At 37.4% G+C, this 15,445-nt stretch overlaps 1 protein-coding gene across 2 annotated transcripts in view; it reads left to right on the top strand.

Moving 5' to 3' along the window:
- The window catches only part of ELP2 (elongator acetyltransferase complex subunit 2), a 39,827-nt gene extending 26,305 nt beyond the window's left edge, over window positions 1-13,522 (top strand). Inside the window, exons 14-22 of one of the 2 annotated variants that reach the window (XM_039549424.1) lie at window positions 1,268-1,334; window positions 2,919-3,014; window positions 3,135-3,192; window positions 6,892-6,964; window positions 7,364-7,550; window positions 9,152-9,273; window positions 9,776-9,918; window positions 11,018-11,131; window positions 12,103-13,522. In XM_039549424.1, coding sequence (XP_039405358.1) covers window positions 1,268-1,334; window positions 2,919-3,014; window positions 3,135-3,192; window positions 6,892-6,964; window positions 7,364-7,550; window positions 9,152-9,273; window positions 9,776-9,918; window positions 11,018-11,131; window positions 12,103-12,259 — 1,017 coding nt within the window. In that variant the 3' untranslated portion in view covers window positions 12,260-13,522. Of the gene's footprint in view, window positions 1-1,264; window positions 1,335-2,918; window positions 3,015-3,134; window positions 3,193-6,891; window positions 6,965-7,363; window positions 7,551-9,151; window positions 9,274-9,775; window positions 9,919-11,017; window positions 11,132-12,102 lie in introns of both variants that reach the window. The other variant, XM_039549423.1, reaches the window with a different exon arrangement.
- The last annotated feature ends 1,923 nt before the right edge of the window (window positions 13,523-15,445 follow it).

Below are 15,445 nucleotides of genomic sequence, written 5' to 3'. Positions count from 1 at the left end.
TTTAACAATTGAAATATCTGGGATAGAAATAGAATCATTTTCAATAGCAAGAAGTTACATAAGTAGCTGTTTAGTGCTTTAATTCCACAAGACTTCGTAAGCATTTGCATTAATGGCCATTGTACAAATAACATTGTGCTTTTATAAGGCTGGCAGATGTCATTATTTTACTTTATGAGGACTTCTTATCGGCTCTTCCTCTGAGTGCTGTTTTTTGATTCATATCACAAAGTGTTTCACATGGGCTTTGGTTAAAGAGGAAGGCTTTATGAGCTCTAATTATACAGCTGCTTTTAAATAGCTTTCTTGAAATTGTTTTCTGTGAAAGCTTTTTATCATTAAAGTGGGGAAGCTTTTTCTTAATTTGGCTCAAATGCCTTCCCCAAAAAAGTACCTAAAACCAAAAAAACCCAGCTTTATATTCAAAAAGGGTTGAATAGGATCATATTCAGTTCAAGTTCATGGTATTGTATTATACTTTGGATTGTAATCAGGAATGATTTTTGTTTTAGGGGACTTATACTTGTCTGTGTCTGATAAATTTTCTCATCTAATTATGAACATTTAAATACATTTTAAGCTGTCACTTAAATTACTGATTTCATTCTGTAAAACAGTGTTTCTTTGAACTTTTCAGATACCATAAGGAAGTGGGTTTACAGCTATTAAATCTTCTTTTATCTCTACATGAAGGTCCCCAAGTTCACTTACCTTTTCTAAATTTTTACTCTTTTCTCTATACCATTATGGAAGTATTTTCTGTGTGGTGATTTGTCTTTCCCTTGTGCTGCTTTGAACACGCACGTATTCCAGCCACATATCTGTGCTATTTACTGAGTTGTATTTCAAGTTGTGGTCACAGGCAGTCACCCTCTGTTCTCTTTTCCAAAATGCTGCTTTATTATTTCACTTCAGAACAACGATTTCCCAGTTCTATTGTGTTAAAAACTGCAATGCTCGCAGTTAATAGATTAATTGTCATGTATGCGCTAGAATAAATATAATTGTGGAAGAAAAGCTGCAATTAAGGTTGAAGAAAATCCTTGAGCTGGGGCCTTAGAAAAGCTTTTTTTGTTGTTGGTTTTTTTTTTTTTTTTCCTTGCAGAGTATTGGTTTTTATTTTGTCCAAGAGTTTTTCGAAGTGCCCCCTTCACTTGCTAGGAAATTAACTCTAGAAACTCTTGGGGATTCCTTAAGTTGTGGCCTTTGAAATCCAAGATTACGTGACAATCTGTGTGTAACCTTTCTTTTTTCTTTAATTCAGCAGTCATCTGATCTTCCAGAAGGTGCAACTGTGCCAGCTTTGGGATTATCCAATAAAGCTGTTTTTGAAGGTATTGCTAATGAGAAATAATGGTTATGGTGTTTCATGTGGAAACTTTATTTAAGGGATTGTTTTAGTGTACATATTAGGTCTGTAAATGTAGGCTTGACTGCAAGTTCCAAATCTAGAAATAAAATAATGCAAAGTGTTTATTTCTTTGCTAGAACCTAAATACTGTGCTTAAAAATAAAAGAAAAAGCACAAGTAAAGAAGAATTAGTTAGCCAACAGTAACTAATGTCTTGGAGAGGCAGGGGAGATTACATTATGGGGGGACAAGGAAGGAGGGACAAACATCTCCCTAGAATGATAAAAGTATTCTCCTGAGACTGAGACTAGAGTCTGGTTTTTCATAAAGTCTCTGGTAAAAATGCACTACAGTGGAATGTACAAATTAGGTCAGACCTGTTTTTTCTCTGCTTAAAGCTTTATGAGAAGGTATGATCTAAAAAAAGGAAGCATTTTAATAAGCTTTGTCTCCAGGGTCTTCAATGGCAATAAGACAGATTTTCCTAAGTCATTTGTGAGAGAAAAACCACCTTTGTTATACTTCAAATAACTCATAAAATGTATTTTGGCAAAGTTTTTTCCCCCTGCTTTCTCATGAGTTCTTTGAATGAGAGAGGGAACAAAACTTCCTTCTTCTAGATTATTGCCACACACAGAATAACTAATTTCAATTGATGTCATGTGGCCCACACAGAAGGAGCACCATGAATAGAACTTCCCCGCATTGTCCACTGCTGCTCACACAATGCTGTCAGCACTGATGGCTTAGAGTAAAACACCACAGACATGTTCTCACTTATTCTGAAGAGGAATCTTCATGGTGAGCAATGATCAGACAGTGGTCTCAGATAAATAGTGCTCATTTAATTTTCAAGGAAAGAGAAGATGGGATTAATGACAAGAGTCTTTGCTTTGCTTTTTGTATACCTGCTTTTTGAAACTGCTGTGCGTGAGGTGTACATTGTCAAAAAGGTAGATTCTGTCTGAGAGGAAATGTTCCCTGTCTCTGTACCTTTTTCTTAATACCTTCACAGTGAAGGACAGAGTTGAATTTTAACTTATAATTAACTAGTTTCGGTTACCTCTGGTACTTTTGCCTAAAGCTAAGGACTGAGTCCTCTGCAGTTTTGCTGAAGTTTGCAAGTTGTAGATACACTTGCTCAAGTGTGGCTTTTCATTTAGTCATCTACATCAAACTTAGGAACTCATCACTTGTATCAGAGATTTTTGTCTTAAACTTTGTCAAATACAGAAGGAAAGTGTTAACATTGGGGAAACACAGGTTGAACTCTGGTGACTGCTTCGCTCAGTCAAATTCTTTTTAGGAATCTCTAAAAGACTGTGCTGATGGAGAGAGGTCAGTTTCAAAATGAAGGTTAGATTATTATTTTTTAAAAATCTTCTCATTCTCATATGCATTAGAATAACAAGCTTCTAGTATTTATATTATTGTAACTCTGCAAGCAGAGAAACCTCGTTTCAAGTACTTGTAAAAAAAATAGGTATTTTTTACTTGTGTAGTCAATCCTCATATTTTTCCTCCTTTAAGTATGTTCTTTAGCTAATGAAGTCCTTACTTTGAATAGGAGATATGGCTGTTCAACCAGATGAGGATGAAGAATCATTTAATACAATTTCAAATCAGTATCCAGAGGTTTATTTTCAACCCCTGATCCTTACAGGTATGAGATTAATTTCTGTTGTATGAAATAGAGAATGAGGTTCATTGGATATAAACTTGAAGCATTATTTAGCAGATTTGAAAAAATCAAATTTGAATATGCTGTACAAATCTTTTTTAGAACCTCCACCAGAGGATCACTTGCTGCAGAATACCTTATGGCCTGAAATTCAGAAGTTGTAAGTTTTATTTTTTCCTTTTCTTATTTAAGTTACAAAATTTCCAGAAAGCTGTTGCAACATATTAATATAGTCTGGTCTTGCAACTCTTCCTATATTGCTACCTTGTTTGACTTTGTGTGCTCTCTATTGCTTGTAAGATAAATAAATTTTATATATATATATATATATATATATGTAAAAATTAGGAAACAGTGTAGAAAATAGCAGTTAGAACTGATGTGTCACAATTTTATTTTACTTGGTTGTTTCTCCTTAAAACCTTGTCTATATTGAAGGTCTCTCTGTTTAAGGAGTTTTCTGCATCTTTCCACTTCATGGCACAGGCCTGCAGATGTGGTATGGAAGTAAAGGCTGAGACATTGATGGAGGAGCTTGCCCCTAATGCCTATCAGAGTTGTAAGGTGCAGTAGATGGAAGCAGCAGCCAAACCAGGATGTGTGTCTAGTGGTAGAGCAAAGTGATGAATGTTGAGTGAGATGGTTGCAAATCCAGTTTGGGTATTGAATGCTGACAGAGTGGTTGTCAATTGCAAAGATAATGGAGTTATGTGATCATAATTGTTTTGAGGTTGCAGGGCTTTAGAATTCTTCAGCTGCATTTTCTTCCTTTTCTGAAATTCACAACAATTTTCTCATGAATGTTGTCACCTGGTTTGTTCCCTCATGATCCCAGTAACACAAGGCTGTGCTTTCACAGTCTTCAAACTTTTAGTATCAATCTTCAAAGTGTAGCCCAAAGAAATTGAATAATCTCAATCTCTTATGGGTTTATTTTTCTGAATCTCCTGAAAGGGGTCTCAGACTGGAACAAGACGAATGTTGAGCCTTTGCTGATGATCTCAGTTACCTCTATACATTACCAATTTTGTGACTTCAGTTGGGAGGGAGGAGATAAAAAGCTTTGGGGAAACACTTTGCAGCTTGCTTTTGTTTCACTGAGGGTGAAGTTCTGTGGGAGCTCATCTTTGCCTTGAATTGGCCAGTAAATCTGCTTTGAATGCTTTTAAGCTCCGTTACTGTGTTTGCACTTGAAAGTGGTTTTAGGAGGAAAGCCAGTGGATGTTAGACCATATCTGCACATTTTGTAATTTCTAACTGTTACTTTTAACTGTTTCTGCTGTGCATGCTATGGCTGCTAATGGACTCACATAAGTAGGTTGATAAGGGATGTTTAAGTAGTGAAAAGGAGCCAAGGCCAAAATTCTTCTTCATTTGCCTTTGACATTTCACAGTCTAGTGGGACATTAATATTTTATACGCTGCTATGGGAGTACTGCTTATCTGCCTTTATATCTTGCATTCATTAAAATAACTCTGTTTTATGATGGTCTTCAGATGACTTATCTGAGCAATTTTTTCTGTTTTTAGAGATACAACTAATGATACAGATTATTTTATGCAAGAGCAACAAGATGTACAGCATTCAAAGACTTTCAGATTTTTTGCTCAGAATAATCTTGAAAGAAGTAACATGAAATCGCATAATGTAGATTTCAAGTTGCCATAGCAGCAGAAGAACATTGTGAGGCACTGACTTGCTATAAATAGCTTGTTTGTCATTGACATTTGTGTATTCCTAGCTCTAACTTGACACCAGATTTTGAAGGATTAGTGCTGGGTTTTGCAAAGTGTTTGCTTGAGGAGGTTTTAGTATGAAGAACTTGCGAATTTTTTATGTAATATAATAACTTTAAAAATATGGTAAATCTTGTGAGAATATGCTAATCTTTATCCTCTTGGAAAATTATCATAGAGTGTTCATATGCAGCATGCTGAGATTAAAGCCTGAGTGTTGACATAAATATATATATATATATATGTTTATATGTATGTACATTTCATATAATACACTTGGAAGTTGGAAGAGATCCTTTTTGATGCTATAAAATTACTGCCTTCATTTGTCTGGACACTGTGAAAGTCCAGTCAGTTTACCTGTGCATTAAAAAAATGCTATGAATTTCACAATGCTGAGGCAAAATTGCTTGTGGTTGAAAATATCATTTCATTATTCATTCATGCAGTTAACTTCTCTCCATTGTGAACCTTTATTTGGTGGTGTACTATGCAGTGAAGAAATCAGACTTTGTTTATGGGATCAGAGAATGCGGTTGGATTGTTGCTCCTATGCTGTCAAGGCTCATATGCTCTTTTAAAACAGCATCTCCTATTGCCAGTAGGTTAATCCTCTTTCCTGAAGACAGCAGTGGGCTATTCCAGCTGCTGGTCTGACCTAGGATAATCCTGCTCATGTGACTTTGCAAAAGACAATATTTTGTTTTTTCTGTTAATTTAATAAGAATGGTTACATTTTGATGCTTGCGTTTAGCAAAAGCAGCATTGCATGCAGAAGCCTAAAATGTTTCCATCAGCTGCTCTTCAATACTACTTTTAGGAGATTAAAACCGAAGCAACAAAGGATTTGTTTCACAGGTTATTTTTCCTTCCTTGAATTTCAGGACATTTATACTTTTGATGCAATAAATATTTTTTTAGTTTTAGAAGATTGACTTGCAATGGTTTTCACTACAAAACAGTCTCCAGGAATGTGCTTTCAAAGTAAGCATTATGATAAAACTCCTGCTGGTGGCAAATTAAGAGTAAGACATGCAGTAGTACCTTCATCATTATAAGATACAACCAAGTTTGCAATTTAACATTCTAGTTAGGGGTACACACCAGTCCCTCTCCCTGTTAAATGGTCTAGGCACAGTTACGTTTCATGAAAAGCCAGTGCACTCCCAGTCTTCAGACATGACTGTGGAAGTCTGTTGACAGGATATCCCCATCAGTGATGCTTTGGACTCAGTCCAACAGGTCCAGACAGTAATTTGTCATTTAAGTAGGTGGCTGTTCTGGCTGCAAGTGAAATCCCATGAACATCAATCCCATATAAGAAGTTAACACTGCTGACTGAAGGAGTTCATTAAGAGAACTGACCATCTCTTCAGAGCTAGGAGACTCATAGGAAACAACCCCACCCTGCTAGTATTGAGCTGATACTTGTCTACTGTTTATAGACTGCATCTCCAATTTTACTTTACTTCCAGTCTTTTTTGTGACTGATTTTAATTTGTATTAGTCTGATTGGAATTTCTCCGCATTAGTTAAATACCAATCTGGATATGTGAGCCTGAATTTCAGCAGAAATCATGCAAAGACTGATTAAAAAATGTGTTTCTGGAGAAGGCTAGAAATTTTGGGGGTTTTACAGAGGTGTTTTCCTTTTCCAACATGATTCTTGTCCTTTAGTTCAGAAATCTTCTTGCAGTATTTCACAGAATAGGCATTCTTTGACTGTATGTTTGTGGCATATTTCTTCTGTGGTTTTCAAATATGTGACTTATGATTTTTCTTGGTAGTGTTAAAATTGCTTTTTAAGAAAATAAGGATACATTAAATGCTGCTTTAATCTGCTTTGTTAGTCATTAGGATAAGCTTTTACAGTGCTGATGCTTTAAGACTGTGGAATGGGCTGGAGAGATTTTTCTGTAGCCAGTTTCTAATGGAAGAATTTGTGCAGATGTTTAAACCGAGTGCTGAATAAATTATTTGGGATGTAACACTGAAACAGTGGTGAGAAGTTCCCGGCAGGTGCCTTTCATTTTTGAAAAGGGATTTAAATTAATGTAAGAACTTTGATACATACTGGAAAAAAGATTGTGATGTGTTGAATTTGTTTTCACATGTATTTCAGATATGGACATGGATATGAAATTTTTTGTGTTGCTTGCAATAATTCAAACACTGTAATTGCCTCAGCATGTAAGGTAAGACAAGATTCTAGCACCACCTAGTGAAAAGTGCTATCAGACTTTTAGGCCTGAATTTCGTTCTTTCACAAAAATGTGGAAGATTTTGTATAAGTGACAGTTGCCTTGCAAAGGTGAGAGTGATTGCAAATATGGTATTATTCCTAAATTGTATACGATTCATTTGAAGATATTAGTAAGATAAATACTAACAAATACAGATCTGAAATCTTTTCTGATATCCTGTCAGCATTAAAAGAAAGGAGTGAAACAATGTTGAAACTTACCAGAGGAAAGCTGAGTCTTACTTGATTTCAAGCCTTAAAACACGCTGTCCAGTATTATAATACTTTGAAATGTGTGACTTTTATATTTGCTCTCATTAATTCACACTGATATTTTTTTCCATCCATACAGGCTTCCAGAAAAGAACATGCAGCAATTATTTTGTGGAGCACTGCTTCTTGGAAGAAACTGCAGAGTTTGTCTTTTCACAATCTGACTGTAACTCAGCTGGCATTTTCTCCTGATGACAGATTTTTACTAGCTGTTTCTAGAGACAGGAATTGGTCACTGTGGAGGAAACAAGATTCTTCAGAGTCAGGTAAGATATGTGAAGTCGGTATACAAATTTGTAGACTTGGAAGTTTGTTCAATATTTTTGACTGCAAAATATTTGAAAGAGAATTGATAAAATATTTTAATGGACAGTTTGTGTACGACTTTGAAGAATTATTAATGTTGTAGGCTCTTGTGGATTTAAGAAATGCAGTTAATGTGTGGAAAGATAGAAAGGAAGTTAAAATGCAGAGAAGAATATAATCAGGCGTTAGATGGTGTTTAATTGATGGATGTATTGAAGTCTGCTAGTCCTCCTGCCTTCTGCATGTGATTGTATGTTTGACTTACTGAAATCAAATATACTAGCTGAACTTCATATTGGCATTCTGTCAAGGAAAGCCATCTCAAGAGTTCTGTGCAGGCATAGCCGAAGGTCTAGCGCTGCACCCGTATCCTGCATAGGGCTGCCTTGTCCCTGCTTGCAGGACACGACCCTTTGAGACTCTTGACAGGATTAATCTCTGTCTTTGGTGTGGCTTTCTGATAATCCTACACAATTGATTAATTTGACTAGGACTGGCTATGTCTGGAAAAAGAGCTGATAGTAAGGATTCAGTTGACTTTCTCATTAAGACTTTGAGCCTTGCAAAATCATGAGGAGATTGCTATTGAACACTTTAATAGAATCCTAGAACAGATGCTTGTGCTGAAAGCAATTATCATTGCACTCTTGGCTTAATAGCATATAAACACTGCTGGGCTCTATAGAATGTTCCTAGAGACTTGGCAGTGAGTTTTGGCCCCTTCAGACAGTGTCCGGTTGTATCCTGGCTTGAATTTCTGTTCTATTCAGACTTCTATTCTAAAGCCTGGCATATTGTCCACAGTAGTTACACAATGTTTCAGGATAAGGATCATGAATACTCATAGCAAGTAGAGGAAATCCTCTTTTCATCTGTTCATCAATAACCCTTCTGTCTACAAATAACATCATTATCAGTGTAAAGCAAAACTGCTGCTATTGGCATCCCAATAAGGGGTTATTCAAAGTCTATCCTCCAAAATGACAACCTTTTCTACTCAGGAAAAGCATTCCCATTTACTGATCTGCTGATCAGATTTAGTGCCTGATTGTATACATGCTGAAATGGCAGCTTGTCTCTTTGGGAACACATTAATCTTTACAATTGGACCATTTTGATTTGAGCAGTTGGGACTTTACTGGTAAATAAGAGTGCCAGTGAAATTACTGGGGAAACGTGAACACATGGTAAATGTTGCACTATTCAAAAACTTCTGAAATCACTGTTCTTGATAGAAATAACCTGAAGGTGTTATACTTGGACTTAAATTCCTCTGAAAAAGAAATACATGTAAAAGATTGAACTGTTCCTACTGTTTTAGGGCTATAAGGGCTGACTGATATGGTCTTGAACAGTTACCACTGTGGTAAATGCTGGAAAAAAAATATTCATGTAGTCCTAAGTATTCCCAGTTGCTTTAAAGAAAAAAATAATGGAATAATGAGCGGAATAATGTCCAAGTATTCCTGCAGTTCTGACACAGAGTAAAGTAAGAGTAACAATCACGTTTAATATGTAAAGTGGTTGAAAGAAGGCTTTTCCTCTATATGTTTTATTCCAGGACCAGTCTTCACTTGCTGTGCCTACACAGATAAAAATACAGCTGTTCACAGTCGAATCATTTGGTCCTGCGATTGGACACCAGATAGCAAGTATTTTATTACTGGTAGTCGGGACAAAAAGGTAATTAATGTTAAAGGAATTTAGAAAGCCCAGGGCTATTTTAAATGTATTTTAGAATAGCAAACACTATGTTCTAATGAGCCCATATTTTATATACACACAAAAATCTTATTGCATGTATTAGCACAGAAATCAGTGATACTTTCATAAGCTAAATAAAGTGCTAGAATATGTATATACAAGACTATGGGCTGCCAGTTGAACATTCTCCCTTCTTTTTTCATGCAGTAAGACAAGCATACATGACATAATACTATGGGTCTCAAGTTTTTGTTTAACTTTCATAACAGAATCTGGTTTTGTTGTCAGTAATTTTAATGAAATCAGACAGACTGTCTACAAAGTTGGATCTTTGCAGGTAGAGATTTTTTTACTATTTTCAGGGTCATCCACTTAATTCTGTGCCCTGGAATTATTTCGATTAAGTTATTCCTTATGTTTTTGTATGTGCATTTACAAGGAGATTAAAATGAAAGTTCCTAGATTACTCTTTTTCTTACAGGTCATTATCTGGGGCCAGTGTGATCTGTCAGTGATTACTGAAGGGAATGTGCTGGATTCAATCAAGCCTTGTTCAACAGTGCTGGATGCTGGGGATTCTGTGACTGCTGTTGGTATCAGCCGTGTGCTTACTCCTGATGGAAGGTATTGCTGGTTTTCTGTGAGGTCATTTTGTGTTTAATCTGAGATTAGTATTTATCCCTTTAGTCAACTAGATTCCTGTGGCTAAACCGCTCCCAAAATCTACCTGTCAATTATTTTGACCATTCTTTAACTGAATGACCTCTTCTTTCTTTCTTTCCTAGCCACTTTTTCAGGTGTATGGTGACTTCTCCAAAAAGTGTAACAAGAAAAAAAGAAAGTTTGAGAGGGGAGGGAGAGAGGCATTGTACTAGTTTGAAAGCAAACCAGTGAGAGATTCCAAGTCAGATTTACAATTTAATAGGAAAATTAGGATAAAGGCAATAATACAGAAATACTGGTTTAAACTGCCAGAGTCAGGATATGACCTGACACCCCGTCAGGCAGGGTGGCAGTAGCAGTCCGATTAAAAGGTGGCTGCAGTCCTCTTGAGGTGATAGATGTGGTTCTGTTGAAGCAGTGATCTTGTGGAAGGGTCTGGTCTTCCTCTGAAGCTCCAGTGGTGGTTATGTGGCTCTTCTCCTCTGGGAGTCCAGTAGGTAAGGGCTGAGTGTGGTGTTCCAAACCTCAGATTATATCCAGCTAGGAATGCTTGGTTCCTCCCCCTGGGCGGAGCATCTCACAATGGGATGATGTAATTCTGTGAGTCATGCAGTGAGGCTGGATGGCCCATTAACAGAAGGTATCCCTCTGGAGGGAATTATCAGGGATGTGTCATGAAGAAACAAAGAGCCCTGCCCCTCCTGGTTTCAACAGATGGTGATAGAATACATACTTTTGGTTACATCTTACATTGTAACCTAAGACAGGCGTGAACACACCTGAAGTACATTAATTCTTCCAACAATATTGATTTATCTGTTCTTTTTTTTCCTAATCAAATATGTGCAGCAGGTTTCTGCTTTGTTCATTTTTTTTTTGTGAAGCAGCTTTGACGTAAATTGTGATGTATTAATTTTTTTCATGGAAAAGTAAATACTGGTTTGAAGGGCAAGGTACAACAACAGTGCTTGAGTGCTAGTTCTTTCTATGCTGCATTAGAGCTGACCTCACTGAGCTGTCTACTGTAATCTCTAAACTAATGTAATTATTCTCTTGATAGATACATTGTTGCAGTAGGCTTAGAGAATGGGAAGATTATCTTGTACACATGGAAGCAAAGTGGGAAAGAACCAGCACTGGCTGATTGGACCACAAGCATTGAGATGTGTAACAGGTAAGTCTTTTGAAGTGAGTTATGAGCAATGAAATATTATTCTTCAGACTAACAGTGCTGGAGTTCTGTTCTTATAGTATAAAATATATTGATCTAGTTTATTTCTATACAAAAATTGTTATCCTTTTAGGAAAAGTTTGATCCCTGAAAGTGTAAAGATGTCTTGAGCAAAACCCAGAAATAAAAATATTGGTTATTTAGATGTATTAATAAAACCTCCCAAAAAATACAGACAAAAACCAGAGGGGAGTTAAACCCCAAAATACTTCATGCTATGCAGACACTTTGAGAAGTATTATTATTTGTTGGCCCTACTTAAAAAAAAAAAAAGCTTTACTTTTAGTCGTATATATGATGATAGAAACACTTGAGAGAGTGGAAAGGATCACTGTCTATATACATCAGCAAAACATTTTGGAGTGGATGACAGCAAGCTTTCAAGAGCAGCTTCCAGGAGAAACCAAAGGAGTGACAAGCTATGTGCAGGGCTGCTGCAGTGACAGCTAGAGAGACTCTGTGGAGAGACTTCAGATGTTTCACTTGAAGCACTCTCCTGGGTTCCTCTATCACACACTGGCATTGATAGTAACAGAAATGGAAGTTGATGGTGACTTTGGCCTGTGTGTGCTTGAAATGAATGGGAAAGAGACACCAGAAAACAGGAAATCGCAGGCTAAGAGCCAGAAATCCGTCATATCTAAGTAACTGAGATGCTCGACCTCCAGCTTAATGTGGTAAAACTGAAAATCAATAGCTGCTTGAATTATTGATGAGTGAGAGGATAAAATGTCATTAGTGTTAATGACCCTGCTTAATAAGAACTTAATACCTGCTGGTTGTCACAAGTCAGTTTTTCCTCAGTCGGTAGTGTAAACTGAAGAGTACTAATTACGTGAGTGTTGATGTTTACACTCACATGCCCAACTGTGTTTAACATTTTGCAGTTACGTATGGATTTCTTTTTGTTGCAGCCAAAGTCATGCTCTTGCTGTGAAACGCTTATGTTGGAGACATCATGCAGGCAGAGCTGGACATAATGATGAGAACAGCAGCAAGTGGTTGCAGCTTGCAAGTTGTGGAGCTGATCACTCTGTTAAAATATTCAATGTCAACAGATTTGCTCTTTAGCAAAGACAGCATGCCTGTTTGCACCAAAGAGATTCACAGCATTTTATTTCAACTTTTAGCCACTTTGATTATTGAATTTTCTCTTTTCTGCTGTGCAAAGTGAAATATCTGACATGTAACTTATTAAAACAACTTTGGTGGAAGTTTGAAATGTCAAATATTTTTTTATTGCTGCAGTTCTGGGAATATGAAGTATATGTTTTGTTTGGTGAATATCCTGAAACTGAGGGATGGGAGGTGGGGTAGGGCATGGGAGGATAATAAGAGAGCTTTGTTCTCTGTGACTCCAAGGGTAGGTGGGAAGCTGCTTGTGGTTGAGATTCCACATGGAGTACTGAATTTTTTTTTAACTCCTCTTGCTGCTAAACTTAACTGTTGGTTGGCCTGCCAGTGCTGCTAGTGTGTTTAGGCATGTGCAGCCAGAGATCAGGGTTAAACACAGCTTTCTCTGGTTGCCTTTGAATTTATATTACAGCCCTGGTCCGAGTCTGAGGCCACCTGACTCTGGAAGGAGTAGTTTGTGTTTGCATGCTTGGACAGGCCTGCTTCTTTGATTTTATTCCTTTATTCTGCTGTGCAGGGCTGAGCTTGTGCTTCTTGGTCAGGTGGGGCTTAAAGCTGAACTCACAGACCACTAAATGTTCTGGTGTCTCCCCTGTGAGCCCTCTATGAGCAGAGACAGAAGAGCCACATCTTGGACTGTTGGAGGGCTATCCTCTACAGTTTGGACTGGAAAAGCTTACGGATATCACTAGGCAGGAGCTAAAAGGAGGCAGCCATTCCTTACACTGCCTTTGGGCTCTTCCTGACTTTTGAGGGCTCCTTCTTTGCTCTGATGAAAACAAGCTAACTTAGTTGTCCCATAGTGTAATTTAAGTAGGATGCTAATAGACTGAGAGTACTTCAGACTTTCCCTCAGCAGGTCTGTATCTGATTCCAAAGTCTAATTTAGAAATCAGTTAAACTTTGAGAATGAAATGATTGTTATTTCGGAACCGCTTGCTACCCGTAAATGGCAATGCAGAGGTAATTGGAATTGTGTTTAACTTTTTACAGTGTTGGATATTTAAATTAAGAGTGCAGCTCTTTCAGAGTGGGGAATACTCTTTTCAGAGTAGTTATAGTTTATGCCTTGAAAGGTTTTGTATTTTAGGTCTTCATTTTCAGTTCTGTTTTTCAGCCATTAAAAAAAAAATCATTCTTTAAAATGGGGACAGGGGAATAAAAAAATGACTTATTAATAAAGATGATTTGCTACATTTTGCTTGTGGTACCCAGTGCTTTCCTTACATGTGTGCTTTAGCATTCAAGTGTTTGAGGATTGTATTTCACTTGTCTGGGAGTTTTTAAGCAACCATATCCTGGCAAGAGGAGGACATAACTTACCACTCATGAAGTTTCAAAAAACTGCCAGAAGTGGAACTTTATTCTGTGTCACAACTGTAATCTTGTATCTTACAATTTGTTGATAATACTGTACAATTCTTTCCAGTAGTAGTACATCTTGTCATGTGGCCACTTCTGGGCATAGGCGACAATGAAACCTCATATTAGTTGTCGCTCTCTTTTATTTTGTGAAATGCTGGCATTAAACAAGCATCAGCTACTAGATGATTTAGTAATCCACTCCATTACCACTGGGACTCTGTGACTCAATCACATTAAAGATTACACCTCATTGTTCCAGCTTTAAATGAACCAGATTAGTCTGTTGGTCTCCCAAGTCTAAGTGTTTATAATAGACACTTTTAATTTTCAGTTAAGTTAGAGGTTGTCAAGAGACACCTTGGCACACAATTAATATTTTATGTATGATACTATCTTTGATCACATATCACTTTGCTATGCATTTAGTAGGTGTGACTTGTATATACACCTTTATCTTCTAAGAAAATCCACTCATGTGTTTTCCAACCAGCATGTAAAAAATACTAAGAAATGAGCTGCTGTCAATGTAGGTGGTGCTCTGAAATTCTCTGCTTGTTGCACCGTGCCACTGAAAATGGAGTTGAGAAAATTGATGGGACAAACTGAAGTTTTGTAAAGAATATTTTAATACCTTTTGGTACATTTGAGGTAAAGCCATCCCATGAAGATTTTGGATGCATATTACCAGTATTTACTGGCTTTATGCTTCTTTTGAAGAGACTTTGTGGTCAAAGATATGAACAAACTGTTTTATGTAATCAGAGCTAAAGGAGGAGGATTGTTTTGTCTTACAGTAGAGGTGAACAAGCAAGAAATGGCATGGGCCTTATTGTTTGTAACCAGAATCAAATGGTTATTGAGGTCATCCAAAGCAATGTTAAATCTTTCAGTCCAGGATGTAGGTGTAGGCATCCTCTCAAGTCTGTGTTGGACCAAAAAGCCATGCTAACACTGCCATTAGAGGTGAGGGTGCCGTGGTGTCCGGTGGATCAGGAGGACAAAATGAGCTGTTTGTGTAAACTGGGAGGATGTGGGATGCTGACATTCAGCCCAAGGAACTCCTGCCTCGGCTTCACATGGTAGGCTCCCTAAATGCTGCTGCCAAGCTATCGATAGTCTTCATTTCTTCAGTTATGAAATGGGAAAGAAGGAGCTGGAGCATCATGCTAAGCCTTAAGAAAAAGGCTGTTGTTTCCTGCAGTTGCCTATCTTGTGGGCTGGGACTTCAGAAGTAACTAGAAGCAGTTGAAAATTTCAAGGAAGTAAATTATTGAACTCTGAGCTATTGAAAACATCGCTCTGGTAACTCTGACTAATCTCTGTTTTCCAAAATATTTAACATGAAGAAATGAGAATGCTCCTTGGCTCACTGCCAATGGCAGCTAATGCAGAGATGAGGGAAGAGGAGGAAGCAGCTGTGTCCTCATTTAGACTCAAATCTCACTTTAAAGAAGTGGCTGTTACAAATTAGGAAACTTTAAAATAACTGAAATGGGAAGCAAAAATATTACTTGCTCTGTTTTAAGGAGCATCTGGAGCTGTACAAAAGATGAGACAAAATCACTGACAGGACAAAAATCAGACTGCCTTTTGTGCATTGGAAACTGGTAGAGGTGGGAGTTGAGCACAGTTCAGCAGTGCCCCACTACTGCTTTTTTACCAGCAATCCTGTGTCAGGCTCTGCAGCGGTAGTTTTGAGGCAGCAGAGTGTGTACCCCGTGACTTGCCCAGCCCTTGACCCTTCCACCATTCCCATTT

The sequence above is a fragment of the Corvus cornix genome, chromosome 2 (assembly GCF_000738735.6).
Source record: "Corvus cornix cornix isolate S_Up_H32 chromosome 2, ASM73873v5, whole genome shotgun sequence".
NCBI classification, from domain to species: domain Eukaryota; kingdom Metazoa; phylum Chordata; class Aves; order Passeriformes; family Corvidae; genus Corvus; species Corvus cornix.
Note: the sequence above shows the minus strand (reverse complement) of the source record. Positions and strands in the feature narration are given on the sequence as shown.